Source organism: Eleutherodactylus coqui, chromosome 1 (assembly GCF_035609145.1).
Source record: "Eleutherodactylus coqui strain aEleCoq1 chromosome 1, aEleCoq1.hap1, whole genome shotgun sequence".
In the NCBI taxonomy this organism is placed as follows: domain Eukaryota; kingdom Metazoa; phylum Chordata; class Amphibia; order Anura; family Eleutherodactylidae; genus Eleutherodactylus; species Eleutherodactylus coqui.
Genome location: NC_089837.1, coordinates 381,605,842 through 381,623,341, shown reverse-complemented (window position 1 = coordinate 381,623,341; position 17,500 = coordinate 381,605,842). Strand labels below are relative to the sequence as shown.

Below are 17,500 nucleotides of genomic sequence, written 5' to 3'. Positions count from 1 at the left end.
CGTGTGACAGCAGCCCTATGGTCCTCACACAATCAATTTTTATCTCATATTTCCCGCGGTAACGTCCTTTACATTACTTTCACCTGTGCCTCGCACACCCAGCGCATGGTACACACACAAAGAAGACACAGCATGCATTATCTTGGCACATATTACAGGAGCATAGACAACAAGATGGTCTATGGGGATAGTCCGCACGCTGTACATCGCTTACTGCTGCAAAAAAAAATGGCATCTGAGAGCCCTTATGGCCTCATGTCCACGTGAGAGATCCACAAATCAAGCTGCCTATAGGGAGAGACCTGGGCGCTCGCAGAGCAGCTTTAAAGCACGAGGATATCATTTTTCTTTCCTGGCGTGCAGATTGCAGTCAATGGAAGCCATTCGACCAACGGCACACCCACAGCTGTCACTGAGGTCATGCCGCAGATTCACAGGAAAGCAGGAGGGGTATCCAAAAAAAGAGGTAAGAACTAGAGATGAGCGAACGTACTCGGATAAGCACTACTCGTCCGAGTACCTCCCCGCTCGTCCTGAAAGATTCGGGGCGCTCCGCTGCTGAGAGGTGAGTCGCAGCGGGGAGCAGGGGAGAGCGGGCGGGAGAGAAGGAGAGAAAGATCTCCCCTCCGTTCCTCCCCGCTCTCCCCTGCAGCTCCCCGCTCCGCAGCGCGTCCCGAATCTTTCAGGGCGAGCGGGGAGGTACTCGGATAAAGCACATTACTCGGACGAGTAGTGCTTATCCGAGTACGTTCGCTCATCTCTAGTAAGAACCTGTCTTGTCTGCGGCCACAGGTGAATTCCACTGCAAGATCCAGCAGTAGAATCCGTGCGTGCCTGTGTGCATGAGTCCTAAGGACTGCATTACATTGTTTTCAACAGTGACTAGGGAGGCCAACATGTAAACATTTTCATGTATAATAATAAAATATTTATGTCATGATAAATAATCCGGCATTAATCACTTAGTAAAGGGCTCACTTTATGCAATAATGCCCAACCAATGTTCTGGCGATACCAAGTTTACATGTTTATTTATGTGTTGCTATTTTTATAGCAGTTTTACTTTGTTTAAAAAATTAAAAAAAAGATATTTTTGTGTCACCACATTTCAAGAGCCATAACGTTTTCATTCTCCATCAACAGAGCTCTATGGGGGCTTGATTTTTGCAGGATAAGCGCTAGTGTTCATTCTCTCATTTCAAGGAAAATATCTACTTTTTTAATCAGATTTGAATCTTGCCTCTAGGGGGAAAAAAAAGGAACAAAATCTAGAATTTGGCTTTTTTTTGTATGGTGTTCACCACGCGGTATAAATAACACGTTAAATTAATTCTGCTGGGTCAGCAGATCAATATCAGGTTTGCCACATGGTTAAAAAGTAGATCTTCAGAATAGCTCAGTTATTTCTAGTTTAGAATCAATCTGCAGATATATTTTGTTATAGAGCTTAAAGCAAAAAAAAAAAAAAAAAACACTTTTGGAGTTATTAAGAAAAAAAAAAAAGTCAGTCAAGGCAATTCTACAGCCTTAGGTGCCAGGGCCGAGCTGGGAGGGTCCTGGAAATTGTGGATGGGCAGGCATCCATTACTCATCAGGCTCACATTCCAGGTAAACCGATAATTCTATTGGGTGTGCTAGAATAGTAAATGGTGCCAGAAAATCCTCCTCACTTGCTGAGGTCTACTGTCATATGTCTACTATAAATGTCACTATGCTCCAAAATAAGCCATGACCTGAGTAACCCTAGGAAATCGATAAAACATTTTGTTTGCCTGACCTGCCTCCTGTAGCATGCAGTACATAAAGTTAGGGGGTTAACTAATCAATCATTTTCATATCCAAAGCCCTAAACGGCTGTCAACTGCTTTTTTAATAGTAATTTGCAAAGTTTATAGCATTTGAAATAAAAGTACCCTTTTCATCATATTTTGCTCCCTTGGTGCTGCTGTGGACAGGCTCTTAATAGAATCAGACTTGTTCCCCAACAGCCAAACCCTCTGCTATAACTTATTTGTGGATGTCAAATCCCATCCCCGTTGGTTTAAATATAGAGAAGGCTCAGTGTTGGGTTACCTACCTGGGTATATCCAGTGTGTTGTCTGACCAGCTTAACATTGGCACAAGCTCTATGTTAGAAGTGCACCTCTTCTGTAAGACACAGTTATGTCTGCAGATACTGATAAGATTCCTCGTCTGCAACACAGGCAGTTGGAAGAAATAGGCACCTGGGCATTCACCTAGTTTTCCTTAAGACCAGCAGTGACAGAACCACCTGCCGGCTGCGTATCTCCCGCTCTCCATAGAAGTAGCACACCTATGGTTTATAGGTGGGTGCAGAAGACGTTGTACAGCAAACTGTATTGTCTGTCTGATACTGCAAATTCTATTAACTCCAGCCCCTTCCGCCAAGACACCATAATACTATAGGTGGAGAGCGCGGAATAAAAATAAAAAAAAGTCACTAATTTTTACACCGAGAAGATGCCAAAATCTGCCACTTTTTTTTCTTCCAACAAACCATCAAAAGTGGCTTGATAAATTTCATATACAGCCATGTGGGAGATGTGACTGCTGGGCCGATAGTCACCAGAATAATGGCTCCAACGAGTGACAGCCCGGCCCCTGGTACAGGGCACTGAGCAACAAGTTTAGTGAGCTGGAAAGGAAGCACTACTGAGCGGTTCTCATTCACAGGAGTTGCTCAGAGGTGGACGACTGGAAGAGACCTCCGGACAACTCTGCCTCCATTATCTGAATGCCTATTGCTCCTATGTGAAAGAACAGTGACAATATAATCCCTGGATTGGCAGTCGGGCACTTATATGCCCAATAGTCATACCACGTGAAGGTACCTTTGTCCAGCTCTGATATTCAGCCTATACGCAGATAAGAGACCCCTCAATTAAGAAGATGGGAGAATCTAGAAGAGACAATGGTCTACTGACCCAAACTCACACCATCAGAGATCTAAAAACGGCAGTATTCTTCACTGGATGGCATCTTACAGAGCTATTCTTTCCTAGAAGCACTGATAGTGTATGGAGCAGTGGGACTGTGCAGCATTGATACACATATATCCTGCATGAGCCCTAAGAGAAACGCCACATGTCAGAACCAGTGGGCACAAACAGCGCCAGCGGTACCTAACCCTACCAGAAAGGGGTTTATAGTAAATGATGGGATGTCACGTGGGGACTCCGATGCCCATCTTACTGTACTTCATTGTAGTGTATGACAAATCTAGTGCGAAGAAAAGCACATCAGCATCCTAAAAAGTAAAAAAGACCTCCACCTCTGTGTGGAATAAGCTGAGCTCACAAGAGGTCACCTGAGCTCATACACTTTGCCTTTTCCCCACTTTTGATAAGCCTCTCCCTATGTGCATACAAAGGATAACACAACCAGGACTGCAGTAAACACAGCGGTACAATGGGAGAGGAGAAAGGCGGTAGAAAACCTACTTCACCCTAGAAGCCCTCCGTCACTTCAACCTCACGAAACGGGGGTTCACCCCAAGGATCTATCCCTGCAAGCACCCTGAAGAACCCTATAACAAGGGTAATTCCTACTATAAGTCATATGAGACTATCCTGAGGTTTTCACACCAACCACGTAGCGTTGAGGTCAGCGTCCCAAGTGATATCATATTTTAATAGATTATAAAAATTAACTTTAAAAGGGCCACTCCAGTGAAAACATGTTTTTCCACCCGTCCCCCTCATCTGATTGTGTGTCACACTCAAGACGTCTTATGTGCATTGTAGTCACTTCTATGCAATGCAGCTTCTTGTCTGATACTTATCAAGCACCGTATGTTGAGATTTCTCCCAGTTTTCTCTTCCTCTATGCTTTGCTAACATTTCTATGATGTAGCATCACAGGATCACATGACCAGCTATAACCTGTACTGTAATTGCCCTTGTGGAACTCAGGTGCAACTTTTGAATCGCCTGTGTGCAGGTACCTTTAGGGGGAAGGGGGTCTCACACGAACAGATAATTGTGGATTCCACAAGCAATTGATTCATGGTAATATGCAGATCAATCAAATGCATTGGATTACACAGCTCCGCTCACATTAGCGGGCCGGAATTCAGAATGCAACATGTTCTATTGTACCACGGAATCCGCAAGCATAGAGCCTATTGTGCTCTATGGGTGCGGATATACCCGCAGCCCATACACAATTACATTGTATGGGCTCTGGGTACCTGTGTCATCGCTAATTGACAGCGCAGAAAATATAAATAAAAAAAAAAAGCTGTACTGCGCATGACTGCCTGCGTAAGAACACGACAGGTTCTTAAGAGCCGACAGGTTCCCTTTAACTTGCTTTCCTTTCTTCTTTGTACATGCCTGCAGCAGCAGCCGGCCACAGTGCGTCTCCTCTAACCACACAGCGGTGCTGTACAGGGGAGTGGCTGCATGTGACTGCAGCCGGCAAAACACGGCACACTAGTTATGTCACGTGTCTAAGCCGTGCCTCTACACATAACGCATGGTCTGCAGCAGGAAACCCACGGGTTACATGCAGATTTAACCCAACTAAGGCCTAATGCACAAGGGCGGATTTGCATAGCGGAATCCGGAGTGGGCGTCCGCCTCCAGATTCCACAGCAAATACTGCCTATAGACAAGCTATGCAAAAAAAAAAAAAAATGGCTTTCCATGTCCACTCGGGAAAAATCACAGCATGTTCTATTCCAGCGCAGATTCCGCGCGGACAGCCTCCATTGAATTCAATGGAAGCTGTCCAATCACAGCCCTTCGGCAATGTCATTGCGGAAGGGTCGCGGATTCCATGTCATCGCTAGGCAATAACTCAGGGGGGGGGGGGGGGGGGAAGCTGACGTTTTTTGGAAAAAATTCTGTACTGCGCATGTCTGACGGCATCCGCAATACATAAGAAAAGAAGAAACAGCAGGTAATAGTGAAATCTATGGTGAAAAGCCACTGTGTATTTGCAATGTGTGAACATACCCTTAAAAAAAAAATTCAGGTCTGAACTACTTTCTGACAGCATCTGGGACCCCACATCAATGGCCGACACAATGGGGACTGCAAGGGGAGATGAAACATCAGGCAGGAAAACTGCTATTATTGGAAGCAATGCACAAGTCTGGAATAGACTAATCAGAGATCAAGGGGCTGCTTATATTCTTGTTACAGTACAGAAATGAGTTGCATCAATGTAGCCCAGTGTCATAGAATCTTCATTCCATGCATGGGTTTGTGCTTTGCGAGATGTGCAAATATGAACTCTTTTTTTTTAATGGCGTCATACACATGGGCGATTCTTTCCTAACAGAGCTGCTACGAGGTTAAATAAAAAAATAAAAATCGATGCAGGTCTTATTTTTTTGGCGGCCCTTGAAACGCATCGCCCATTGTTTTCAATGGGACAGTCAAACACATGACATTTCATGAAATCAATGGGAAACACTTGCTGATTCTCCGACATGTAAAACAAGCACCGGAGGATCTGAATTTCAGAGAAGTGATGCGAGGCGTTTTTGCATGAAAAGCACCTGACATGCGCAGGTGAAGTGCACACTGACAGGCGTGACATCGGGCCGGGGTTCTCCCCCGTGTGAAGGCAGCCTAGGGGTGTGCTCACACGCAGTGGAGAGGCTGCGGAATTTCCACAGCAGAAGATTCCATAGCCATTTTTTGTATTTCAAACAGAGTCAAAATCGTCTTTGTATCCACAGCCAATTTCAGAAGATATGGCGCTCCCTCGCCTCCGAACGGTCAGTCTGTAAGTGGGCACAGTGCAGTCGGTCATGTGACATAGAAGTGGCATCACCTGACCAGCAGCGCTGCACTATAGACCGCTGGGCACAGGAAAGCACAGGACTTCAGAGGTGAGCGCATATGTTCCGAAATCAGCTGCAGACTCCATTTTGGAAGCGGAAACGCTGTGGAATTTGCCGTGGAATTCCTTGCACTGGACATTCTGCAGCATTTCTACTACGTGTATACGTACCCTAAGGGCTCACACCCACTTGCGGTTTTTTTACGTTGCGATATCGCTGCGTTTTTTTAACGCAAATGTCAATGGGACTTTCTAATGTTAAAAACGCATCGCACAAATATCACAAAGCACAAACTTGCAATGCGATTTTAACATTAGAAAGTCCCATTGACATTTTATGTAAAAAAAAAAAAAGGCAGTGGTATTACAGTGTTAAAAAACGCAAGTGGGTGTGAGCCCTTACACCTTTATTTCATCTTCTGCACCAGTTTCCTTATTAACGAAGACACATCTAGTAGTTCAACAAGCCTTCTGTCCCGTCCATGACGACTGCAGACTGAGGGGCAAATGGCCATATATGTCACCCAGAAAGTTAGTGCAGGCGGCTGAGTGACACGTCTGATCACATGACCCACCGGTTTCTGTCATCTAATGGATTTCAGCGCTTCCGTAGACGGGACAGAAGGCTGCCAAATCAGGGAGAGTGGCTTCACTAAGGAACTGCTGCAGAAGGTGCAAGAAAGAGATATTAGTAAGTAGCACACAAGCCTCATTACAACATGTTGCTGAACAGTGGAAACCAGCCAACCCCTTTAAATAGATGTTTACCAGCGATCACTACACTAGGGGTCCTGAGCCCTCCGTCTCACTACACAGCAAGCGGAGGACGAGCTCATATCCAGGACAAGACAGTAGCAGTTTTTGCCTGATGTCCCCCTATAGGTACCTATACTTCCGCTCTCCCACATCTGATCATCCGCCCTGGTAAGACATTCCTGTAACTGAATATCATGCAGGATACCATCCATACGGCTGCCATGTACCACCCAGTATTCAGGAATGGCGCACAACAAATGGTCCGATCGCACAAGAGAATGAACGTGCAGGCTCTAATTGTAATAAAATCTGAGCTCTAACTACGCAACGAGGACAATTTGTTGCAGAAGCAGAGGGCTACATAACGCTGGGGGTGTTGTAATGGCCTGAAGAGGAAGTCACAACTTATAGTTATACAACTGTGGTCAGTTCCGCAGAAGTGGCCTGCATGCACTTCACTTCCAAGAAGTCCCCGCGGCCACAACTTACAGCCTCCACAACAGCAGGACGGCCAGGTCTGACTGAGGTACTGAGTGCTCTGCATGGATCCCACAACATCTGCGGATGAGGAGCAGCACATGCCCCCACTACAGAGCCCACCACGGAGGGTCAGACCTCCAACAAGAAGCCACCGGGAAATACAGGATTAGGCCTCCCTCCCACAGACATTTTTTACAGTGCTTGGCGCTGCCTTTTCAGCCCTGCGCTAAGCGCTGTACAAGGCTCCCACTCATTTCAATAGGGCTGCTCACATGAGCGTCAAAACGCAGCGCTTTGGCAGCGATGCATGTTCTATCTTTGGTCGTTTTCAGCGCTCTGTCGCCCACTGAAGTGAATGGGCAGCGTTAGCAGTGCTGCTGAAAACGCGGCACAACTTGGTACCGCGCTTTGGGCAGCGCTAAACACAGCACTTGCTGCACTACCAAAAAAAAAAATAAAAAATTATACTCACTGATGCTGCCCCCGTCATCTCCCTGGCGCTGCTTTCCAGGGCTCCGGGCACTTGTCAGAGGATCCTTTGCTAGTGACAAGGCTTGAAGACCCCGCCTCCAGCAAGAGTTTCTCCGATTGGCTAATCCAGCGCCAATCACAGCCATTCAATGAATGGCCAAAGTTGATTCTCTAAAACACGGAGCGCTGTCTGACTGTTTTTGTTCTGTTGTTTCCAAGCAATTTCGTTTTTCTGCTCCAAAAAATTATCAGAGTGGTGAGTTAAAGCCCAAGAGCAGGTGGGAGAGTCGCCGAAAAACACTTTTAGGCCTCATGCCCACGGGCGGGTCGGACTCCGTGTGCAGGAGATGGCAGCGGAATCCCACACTGCCCGCGGCTGACAACCCAGGATACCTATGCGGGCAGGCAGCAGCGACCGCATGGATCTCTGTACTGCGGATGGTTCACATGGCTCGCCATTTACGTGGGATGATTGCGCAAAATTTGTTCAAATGCATGAAAGTGCCCGATAATCGTTACATCTATGCAAAAACATTGTTTTCGTTAGTTTACTTTTCATTATCGCTCAGTTTCAACAAGCACAGAAATCATCACTGGTTCGCTCACTTGTCGCTGTGTGTAAAACGCTCCCCGCTCAGCGATGATCTGCCAGTCCAAACGTTCTGTCCAAGTGAGAACAACTAGGGGTGGCGTCACCCGCTGGTGCGCCCAACACACTGTGAATGAGGCAGGTGGACTGGTACGGTCCCAGCCCTCCACCTCCATTCACAGGACGACCATCACCCCTGTATGAAGCAGTGATAGTCGCCGGGACGGCTGTTGGGTGCCAACATGGCCGGCGGTCATGCCGTGTAAAAGGACCTTAATGACACAACTTTGCTTGACAAATAGGGCAATCTCCCGAATGATCAGCCCTATGCAGGACCCCCCTTATATCTCCGTCCTGCCAGGAATATACCAGGGTGGTACATGGGTAAGGACCATGCATAGCGTCGCCCTCAGCAGGGCGAGTTCCCTCCCACATATATTATTACAACATTGTATGGAGTGTAATCCCGCTATTTTCTAGTGACTGCTGCCCTGATTTTGGGTTACACTCCATCACGCCATTTAGTTTTCTACTATTTCAGCGCAGTGTTGTAGGGGACAGGGAGCAGGCGGTCCGGCGCCAGCGGGAGGAGCGCTCAGCGGGAGACTCGTAACTAGAAGCAGCGCCAGCGAGAGGAGCGCTCACCAGTAGACTGGTTGTTGGCATTTCCTCCAACCCCTCCAATAGTAAACAAGGCTGCGAACACATCACTAATCCATGAAGACGCCGGCGCCGCACAACAAGCCGCAGCGCCAGCGCCGCACAAGACGAAGCGCCGCACAAGCCGCAGCGCACCCGCCAGCGCTGCACAACAAGCCGCAGCGCACCCGCCGCACAACAAGCCGCAGCGCCAGCGCCGCACAAGACGAAGCGCCGCACAAGCCGCAGCGCACCCGCCAGCGCCGCACAACAAGCCGCAGCGCACCCGCCGCACAACAAGCCGCAGCGCACCCGCCGGCGCCGCAGCGCACCCGCCGGCGCCGCAGCGCACCCGCCGGCGCCGCAGCGCACCCGCCGGCGCCGCAGCGCACCCGCCGGCGCCGCAGCGCACCCGCCGGCGCCGCACAACAAGCCGCAGCGCACCCGCCGGCGCCGCACAACAAGCCGCAGCGCACCCGCCGGCGCCGCACAACAAGCCGCAGCGCACCCGCCGGCGCCGCACAACAAGCCGCAGCGCACCCGCCGGCGCCGCACAACAAGCCGCAGCGCACCCGCCGGCGCCGCACAACAAGCCGCAGCGCACCCGCCGGCGCCGCACAACAAGCCGCAGCGCACCCGCCGGCGCCGCACAACAAGCCGCAGCGCACCCGCCGGCGCCGCACAACAAGCCGCAGCGCACCCGCCGGCGCCGCACAACAAGCCGCAGCGCACCCGCCGGCGCCGCACAACAAGCCGCAGCGCACCCGCCGGCGCCGCACAACAAGCCGCAGCGCACCCGCCAGCGCCGCACAACAAGCCGCAGCGCACCCGCCAGCGCCGCACAACAAGCCGCAGTGCACCCGCCAGCGCCGCACAACAAGCCGCAGCGCACCCGCCAGCGCCGCACAAGCCGCAGCGGCCTCTGTCCCTGTCCCCTCCCTGCAGCAGCCCACAGCCCCTGACTATAACCCCCTAGAACAGTGCAGCCCCCTGACTATAACCCCCCAGCCAGAAGCCCCCATGAGGGATCCGTTGCAGCTCAGGGCTCTCACCTTCCGTGTGGCTGCGGGCTGAGTGCAGGGTCAGCAGGGTGAGCAGCAGGCTGTATATCCCGGTGCACGGAGGCCGGCCGCCCCTCTCCTCCCGCACGGCTCTGCTGTCGCTCCCCGGCTCTCCCCGTGTGTAGCCCCCGCAGCAGCAGTGTTGCCGGGGTGGCAGGCTGGGGGTCCGGGCCATGCTGGCTGTGTGCGGGCGGCTCCTAGAAGAACCGCATGTAGTACAAGCCGCCTCTTCTCCTGTCAGCAGTCGTGCGCACAGCGCGTCTCTCGGCAGTGCTACTCCGCCGCACGGCTCCGCCAGAGCAGTAGAGAACTCGGGGCAAGAGTGTCACCCTCTGTTTTCATTTCCTCACTCTAGCCGACTGCCCGCAGACATCCGCTTCCTGTCACCAAGACCGCCTCTCGCGGCGACCCCTAGCGTCCGCATGTGGGATGTCACCTCTGTGCTGGTGTGAAGCCGCGCGCTCATACCTCTGCGTACACCTCACCACAGGACACATGTCCCAAACATGTCACCTGTGTGTCACACGTGTGATGTAACCGCCGGCATGTGCTTCATGCTGTACTCAGTGGGGGATGGCCATGGAGTAACACTTACATATAATGGGCTGCTTTCACATTTGTGGTGGCGGTAACGTTTTCCTGCTCCGTTCGGATCGTCTCATAACGGAAGGGCGCCGAACGGACCCCATTGACTATATTGGCCGCTGGGTTTCTACTTAGCTGCCCTTCATTGGGCCGGACTAAAAACCACTCCACGCGGCGCTTTGTCTTAAAGTATTTTGCGCCAAATGTATGACTTAACCCCCGAATGGAGGTTTTAGCGCCGATGTGAAGGCAGCCATCGGCTCTAGCTTTGGCTGACTTATTTAGCTGTATTCCATATAGGCCGCTATCACACGGCTGAGAAAGTCGCAAAGATTTGTGCCTTACGAAATGTTCAAATCTGGCGCGGATATGAACCCCGTTCTTTTGACCTGGGCCATATACATGAGCGCTTTTTTTTTCTTTCCGCATTGCATCGGCAAAAAAATCACCGCACGCCCTATCTGTAACCGTTCTCTCGGAACGCCTCGCCCATTGTTTTAAATGGGGCTGGAAAAAATATTGCACAGCGTGCGAGGCTTCCCACTGAAAACAATGGGAAACGCGTGCCGATCCTCCCGTCGAGCGCTCCTTACCTAAAGTCATGTGACACAAAAATGCCTTGCATCCGTGGTGATTTCGCACGTTCCTGAGCGTCATATCGGCCCAAGCTTAACGGATCGATATAGCGCTTGCCCGTGTGAAATTAGCCTAAGACATCTCCTGTCTCACCACACAGTGCAGCTCTGTGCCTCCCCAATACTTTACACTGCAGCTCTTCTCAGCATTGTGCTGTTCCTGTACTACCATAGGTGCTACCAGCTGGCTCTACAACAGTCCAACACTGTTCAATGCCAGCAGTGCTGTGGAGGGCGACACCCTGTTGGCAGGGAGAATGATAACACCCAGTTGTCAGTTTACTTATAAATACTCAAGAGGAATAACTGAGGGGCGGCACTGCCCAGAGTTGTGAGAGAAGGGGCTTAGAATTGTTAAATTCAGAAAAATAAAAGTATTTAATAAAACAAACATGTAAGTGGTGATGGGTCGTCTTCAATGGAACATTCAGAGCTTATCATTATAAATTTGCTGGGAGAATCAATTCCCTCTGCCTGTGCGAAAAAACTGCTGGCTGGGCACAACGGACCCAAATGTGGGTGTAACAGCAGTTTGTGGCTCCTATGGCGTGCCTGATATCTCTCCTGACTGATCTGTCTTACCCTTCCTAGACTCTTACCTATCCAAGCTATCTTGCATGCAGCAGCCAAACTCATCTTTTTGTCCCAACTGCTACACTGAGGCCTCCACCCTGTGCCAATCACTATACTGATGCCTCCACCCTGTGCCAATCACTACTCCAATACCTCATCCCTGTGCGAATCACTACACTAATGCCTCCATCTTGTGCTAGTCATTGCATCGATGCCTCCACCCTGTGCCAATTACTACACAATGCCTCCACCATATACCAATCACTACACCAATGCTCACCCTGTGCCAATCACTACACCATACTTCCACCATGTGCCAGTCACTACACTTATGCCTCCACCTTGTGCCAGTCATTGCACTAATGCCTCCCTGTGCCAATCACTACACAATGCCTTCACCTTGTGGCAATCACTACAGCAATGCCTCCACCCTATGCCAATTACTACACGATGCCTCCACCTTGTGCCAATCACTACACCGATGCCTGCACCCTGTGCCCAATCACTACACTGGTTGCCTGTCCACTATCGAACACAATGTAAACATATCACTCTCACCCATAAGGCCCTCCACAGTGCTGCCCAGCCCTACATCTCCATCATCTACCACCTTACCGGTGCCCTCTGTCCTGCCAGTGATCTTAGACTTATTGCCCTTTTGCACAGGAGGATGGTTGGCTGCAGAAGGCCCTGACAGTCGTCCCAGCGATCACTCCTGTGTGAACATGGAGATTGCCCTGACCACCCCCCTCCATTCACAGTAAACAGGCAGTCGTTCATAGATCTGTTTACACGGGCTGATCGTCATTTGATTTTTATGCCTGCAGAACCTGAACAACAAATGGTGAGCAAACAATTACCATTCATCGTTCAGTCTGCTGCCGGCAATTATACTGAATGCATATGGTTCACATTCCTACAACCCAGCCAGAATATATGTGATTCTCATCTCCTGTGAAAGGACCCTAGGAGTGGCTTTATGGTGGGCAACTATCGCCGCTCAAGTGAGTTGTTAGCCGTGGAACGACTGTTGTTCATGTGCTTTAACACGGAGCAGTGTATGTTCACTCAATGTTCCATTTCGGGAAGAGAGGAGAGTTTTAAGTGGGCCCTAAAAATACATCTCGTTAGGAAGGCCTACCACATTTCATAATGTAACCCAACTCCATCTCCCTCTCTCCTCCATCTGTATCCCCCACACTCATACACCCTAATGCACTTCATATCTGCACATACCCAGACCTTACTAACTAGACGCAGAACTGCTTGTACCTGTCTGACGGCTCACTTGTCGCTTCCATGTGAGAGAGCAGAGTTTTGGCACACAGCTCAGGAGAACGGCAAGTAATAATGGTGCATGTGTAGACATTTCTGGCTCCCCCATATATGAGGAGAATGGGGTCGCTTTAGCCATTTGGCACCCAAGAATGGAGCATATGAGTTGGTGGCTGTCTATGCATGTGGCTCTCTTCATTGTAGTTTATGGGAGTTGTGAAATGCTAGACTGTTACTAAAGACAGCTCTAATTGGATGAAAAGAGTACCCCATGTCTCCCAATAGGGATAGTCCTGAAAGTGGAACCAGCTATCAGACATATATGGCGTATACCGTTGATGGGAATACCCCTTTAGGTTTTATATTACAGCCGTTGGGATAACAATGTAGTCCTTGGACCAGAAAAGGTTGGGCACCTCCAGCCTAGAAGGATTTTAGTTGTGATGGATGTGTGGACAAGCAGTTTCACTTCTTAATACCATGGTTCAGAATAGCTAGCTGCTTATTTACCCTGCAATAACTCTTTGCATGCCTATGACTCAGCGGACACGCAGGCCTGCTTGTCACCATACTGCAATTCACGAACAATGGTAAGAAAACGTGATGCACTCACTGATGACATCTAAACAATCCCTAATTAGAATTACTCCAGCCTGCTTGTGCCTTTGAAATAATCTTTCATTACTGCTGCCAAGGATCTGTGCTTCATTTTGGAATACCCACTGGGAACCTCACTGGAATCATTGGGATTAAGGGATAGGTTGTAATTAGATAAGAAAACTGAATGTCCCCAGCTTTCTGCAGTGACCATAAACATCAGGCAGGTGTTATTGAGTTTTTCATTTTTCTTTCATTATTGGTTTTATTACTTAATTACTGCTGCCTGCTCGTTTATGTATTGCCAAAAGCAGTCATCTGTACTGTGAAATGTAGTACGACAAAATACTATATGCTATAATTATTTCAGGGTGTAAGGAACACACACTGATGAATCATAGAAAAGTCTAATAATACACCCGTATTATGTCAATGTTTGGCCAATGATACTTTATTATTAAACACAGACATTACCTTAACTTGTGCTATTAGAAATGTGGCACAACAGTTTATTACGAAAAATTATGTGTTATCACTAGTGATGAGTAATTATTAGAGTAATCCGTTCATATCGGGCCGTGTTCATTGTGAACAGCTGATGCCGTTTCCCATTAAAGTCAATGGGAGTAAAAATGGAGTTGTGTAATTTGCCATCCAGAAGATCCCCAATGCAGCCAAAGACCCACAAATTGCATACAGAGGCGTAACTTGAAGCTCCTGGGCACCAATGCAAAACCTGTAATGGGGCCCCCAACTATAATGCTTTATTCATAGTAATGGGCTCCCTATATGGAGAAGAGGGGCCTTATGGGCCCCCTAAGGCTCCTGGGCCCGGGTACAACCGTATCCCCTGCATCCTCTATAGTTACGCCCCTGATTGCATAGGAATACAAGTACACGTCTGGGGAACACTGTGCTCCCAAAAATTGGTCGAAATAGTGTACAGTGGTGTAGGGGTCAATTGTAATACACGGGTGTCACTGAAAACAAAAGAATGCCCACATAGGGTCTCTTAGATCAAACATTGTGCAAGGCGAGACAGCAGGGGTGGTGCTCGTTTTAATGCAATGTGATACATTTTACAAGGACAAATTCTGCCAGATGAACACAACACTCAGGTATGGGCCTTCTCCTCCTCCTCTAAGAAAAAGCAGTAAAATTACCAAAAATTACGCCAAGAACTCTTACCCACTTGCGTTTTTTTCCCACGATTGTCAATGGGACTTTCTAATGTTAAAAACGCATCACACAAAAATCGCAAAGCACAAACTTGCAATGCATTTTTAACATTGGAAAATCCCATCGACAATTGCGTTAAAAAAACAAAGCGATATCGCAATGTTAAAAAAGCGTAAGTGGGTGGGAGCCCCAAGGGAGAAAGCAGGTTTGATGCTGATTTTAAAAGCAATGTCATAAAGTTTGTAAAGGACAAATTCTACCAGGTAAACAGAACAGCCAAGCAAGGGCCTTCTCCAAGAAAAAGCTGTAGAGAAACAGCTATTCCTTGTGTTTTACAAAATTTTCACTTTGGCAGGAGGGTGACAGACAAGGATGAATATCTCACAACTTTTGGAGGTACCATGAAGTCATGACCACCATTTTTGGCTTCATGCCCTACCTGCGGAATATTAACCCAGTGTTCTGTTAAGCATATGTAACACCCCTGGTCATACTTGCTGGACCATGTGCCTGTGGTCAGGTGCACCCTGCTACTGACAGCATTTTTCAACACCAGGGACACATTATGACTGGTAGTGCTGGGCTTTTTGGACAAAGAAATGGTGGTGCAGCATTCGAGGAGCGGGCTCACAGCCTAGGAGACAGCGGGGGAGAGAAAGGCTTTGTCACGGGGCTCTACCATCTATGCCGCACCTGGAATAGTCGGGCGAAGGGAGACAGTTTAGCTCTGCTAAACTGCCTTCCCCTTTTTGCCCCCTCGTCAGCTGTCGGCAAGGGTGGGGGCGGGATAGGGCCGGAGCTAGTGTGCTAAACTCCTGTCCCCTCTCCGCCCCTTGTTGGCTGCCAGCAATGGGAGGGGGCGGGATGGGGCGGCAGCTAGTGTGCTAAACTCCTGCCCCTCTCCGCCACTTGTTGGCTGCCAGCAATGGGAGGGGGTGGGATGGGGCGGCAGCTAGTGTGCTAAACTCCTGCCCCTCTCTGCCCCTTGTTGGCTGCCAGCAGTGGGAGGGGGCGGGAATCAGCAGGAGCTTAGCACTCTATCTCCCACCTCCTCCCACTGCAGACAGCTGGCAAGGGGTGCAGAGGAAGAGGGAAGGGGGTGGGAGTTTAGCAGACATGCTGCTAAACTCCCTCCCACCTCCCTTTTCCCAGGCAGCTCCCATAGGAGTCTATGGGAGTGGCTGTATTCTGGATGAAAAAGATAGTTCCAGAACTATTTTTTCTGTCCGGCATAAAAACGGAATGCGCACCGTATTGGCTATCTTTGCTGACCGGTTGTTTTTTACGCATCAGGAATACGCCCATCTGAACTGATACATTGATTTCCAATGCATCAGATCGAAAGCGTGTATCAGCCGTGAAAACACGGCCGATATATGCTTGTGTGAACGAGTCCTTTGGCCAGGCTCACATGAATGTGTTTGCTGGCATGCCACACGTGTATTTCTCTCGCGCATGAGCTCACAGCAAGTATGCAATGACATGCGTACATGCTGTGTGCCACAATTCCCATACATTGTCTTGGCATGTATGTTCGCATAATACGCACCACAAAATAAGTCTATGGTATTTTGATACTGCGCGGGTATTACGCTGTGTGACCAATAACACAAGGATACAGCTGCCTAGAGCAAAGCTCTGTTTATTTCGAATGGGTAGGAGTATGATGTGTCCCCAACAGCACGATGAAGCAATGTGCTATTACTTTTAGAACTTTGAACCAGTGAAAAGATTTGGTACAAATACTGTAGATAAGAGGCCACAGGCTCCTCCACCCTGATATAGCCATAAACACTGTAATAGGCAATATACAATACGCTCACTGTTCAAACTTTACTCATTCCTGAACAAACTCATTTTGCAGCGTCATAAAAGCTTGCAGAGTTTCCATCAACCCTTTTAGATATATTTTCAAGCATTGTTTTTAATAGTTTCAGCAAAGAAGCACATAAACTGAACAATCGCTGTATTAGGAACAAATTCCACAAAACGGGGAACATCCTTCATACTCAACTTGACCCACTCCAGATGACCCTCTCCCAGATGTCCAAGGTCCATTGATATCTTCAATAGCTGTCTCGGCTCCCCCCCCCCCCCCCCCCCCATACACATAGACAGTCAGTTTGGTCAAGCATCCTGGTGATAAGCCATCACTGTTGTGATTTGCTGGCTTACCTATTCCTGTGGCTGGCATCCCACTCTCCATTACTGCATCCCTTCCCCCCGTACTGCACCACTTGGTCCGTGGGTTGTGTACATATGCCTTCTCACTGCCTATTAAAGATTTAATCCATGCCAATCATCACTGACTGCAGCCATGTACATAGTTTCCCAGGCTTCTGATTTTATCGCATCAATAAGGTTCTTTTGGTTTCTGAAATCTGAAATAATGTGTTTGTTTCTGTTCTGTTTGGCATCATCCCAGCTCGTATAGTTGACCATGCCTTTTTGTTTACTTTTTGATCGCTTTTTATTACATTTTTTCTTGGAGACAGGGTGAACAAAAAAACGCATTTCTGTTGTCATTTTTTTTTTTCTGACTACGTTCACCGTGTAGATTAAATAATGCATTACGTTGATAAATCTGACTTTTACAGATGCAGCGATACCAAATATGTATTTTTGTTACTGTTTAGATTCTTTTATTATAAATATGGCCTTTCAGAAGGCCCCTGGCTGCCACAACACCCACACGGCTCCCTGTAATCTCATCATGGCAGGCTATACGGGACCCTGGAACATCATTTGGGAGATTTAAATGCCACTGTCAGAATTGGCAGCGGCATTTAAAGGGTTAACAGTAGAGATGAGCGAGTATACTCGCTAAGGCACATTACTCGAGCGAG

The 17,500-nt window shown here is 48.7% G+C and overlaps 1 protein-coding gene across 3 annotated transcripts in view; it reads right to left on the bottom strand.

Annotated features, from left to right (window-relative positions):
- TMEM131 (transmembrane protein 131) overlaps positions 1–10,178 on the bottom strand; it is a 130,434-nt gene extending 120,256 nt beyond the window's left edge. For all 3 annotated transcript variants that reach the window (XM_066579216.1, XM_066579224.1, XM_066579232.1), the window contains exon 1: positions 9,802–10,178. In XM_066579216.1, the coding sequence (XP_066435313.1) occupies positions 9,802–9,985 (184 nt within the window). In that variant the 5' untranslated portion in view covers positions 9,986–10,178. The remainder of the gene's footprint in view (positions 1–9,801) is intronic.
- Between the last annotated feature and the right edge of the window lie 7,322 nt (positions 10,179–17,500).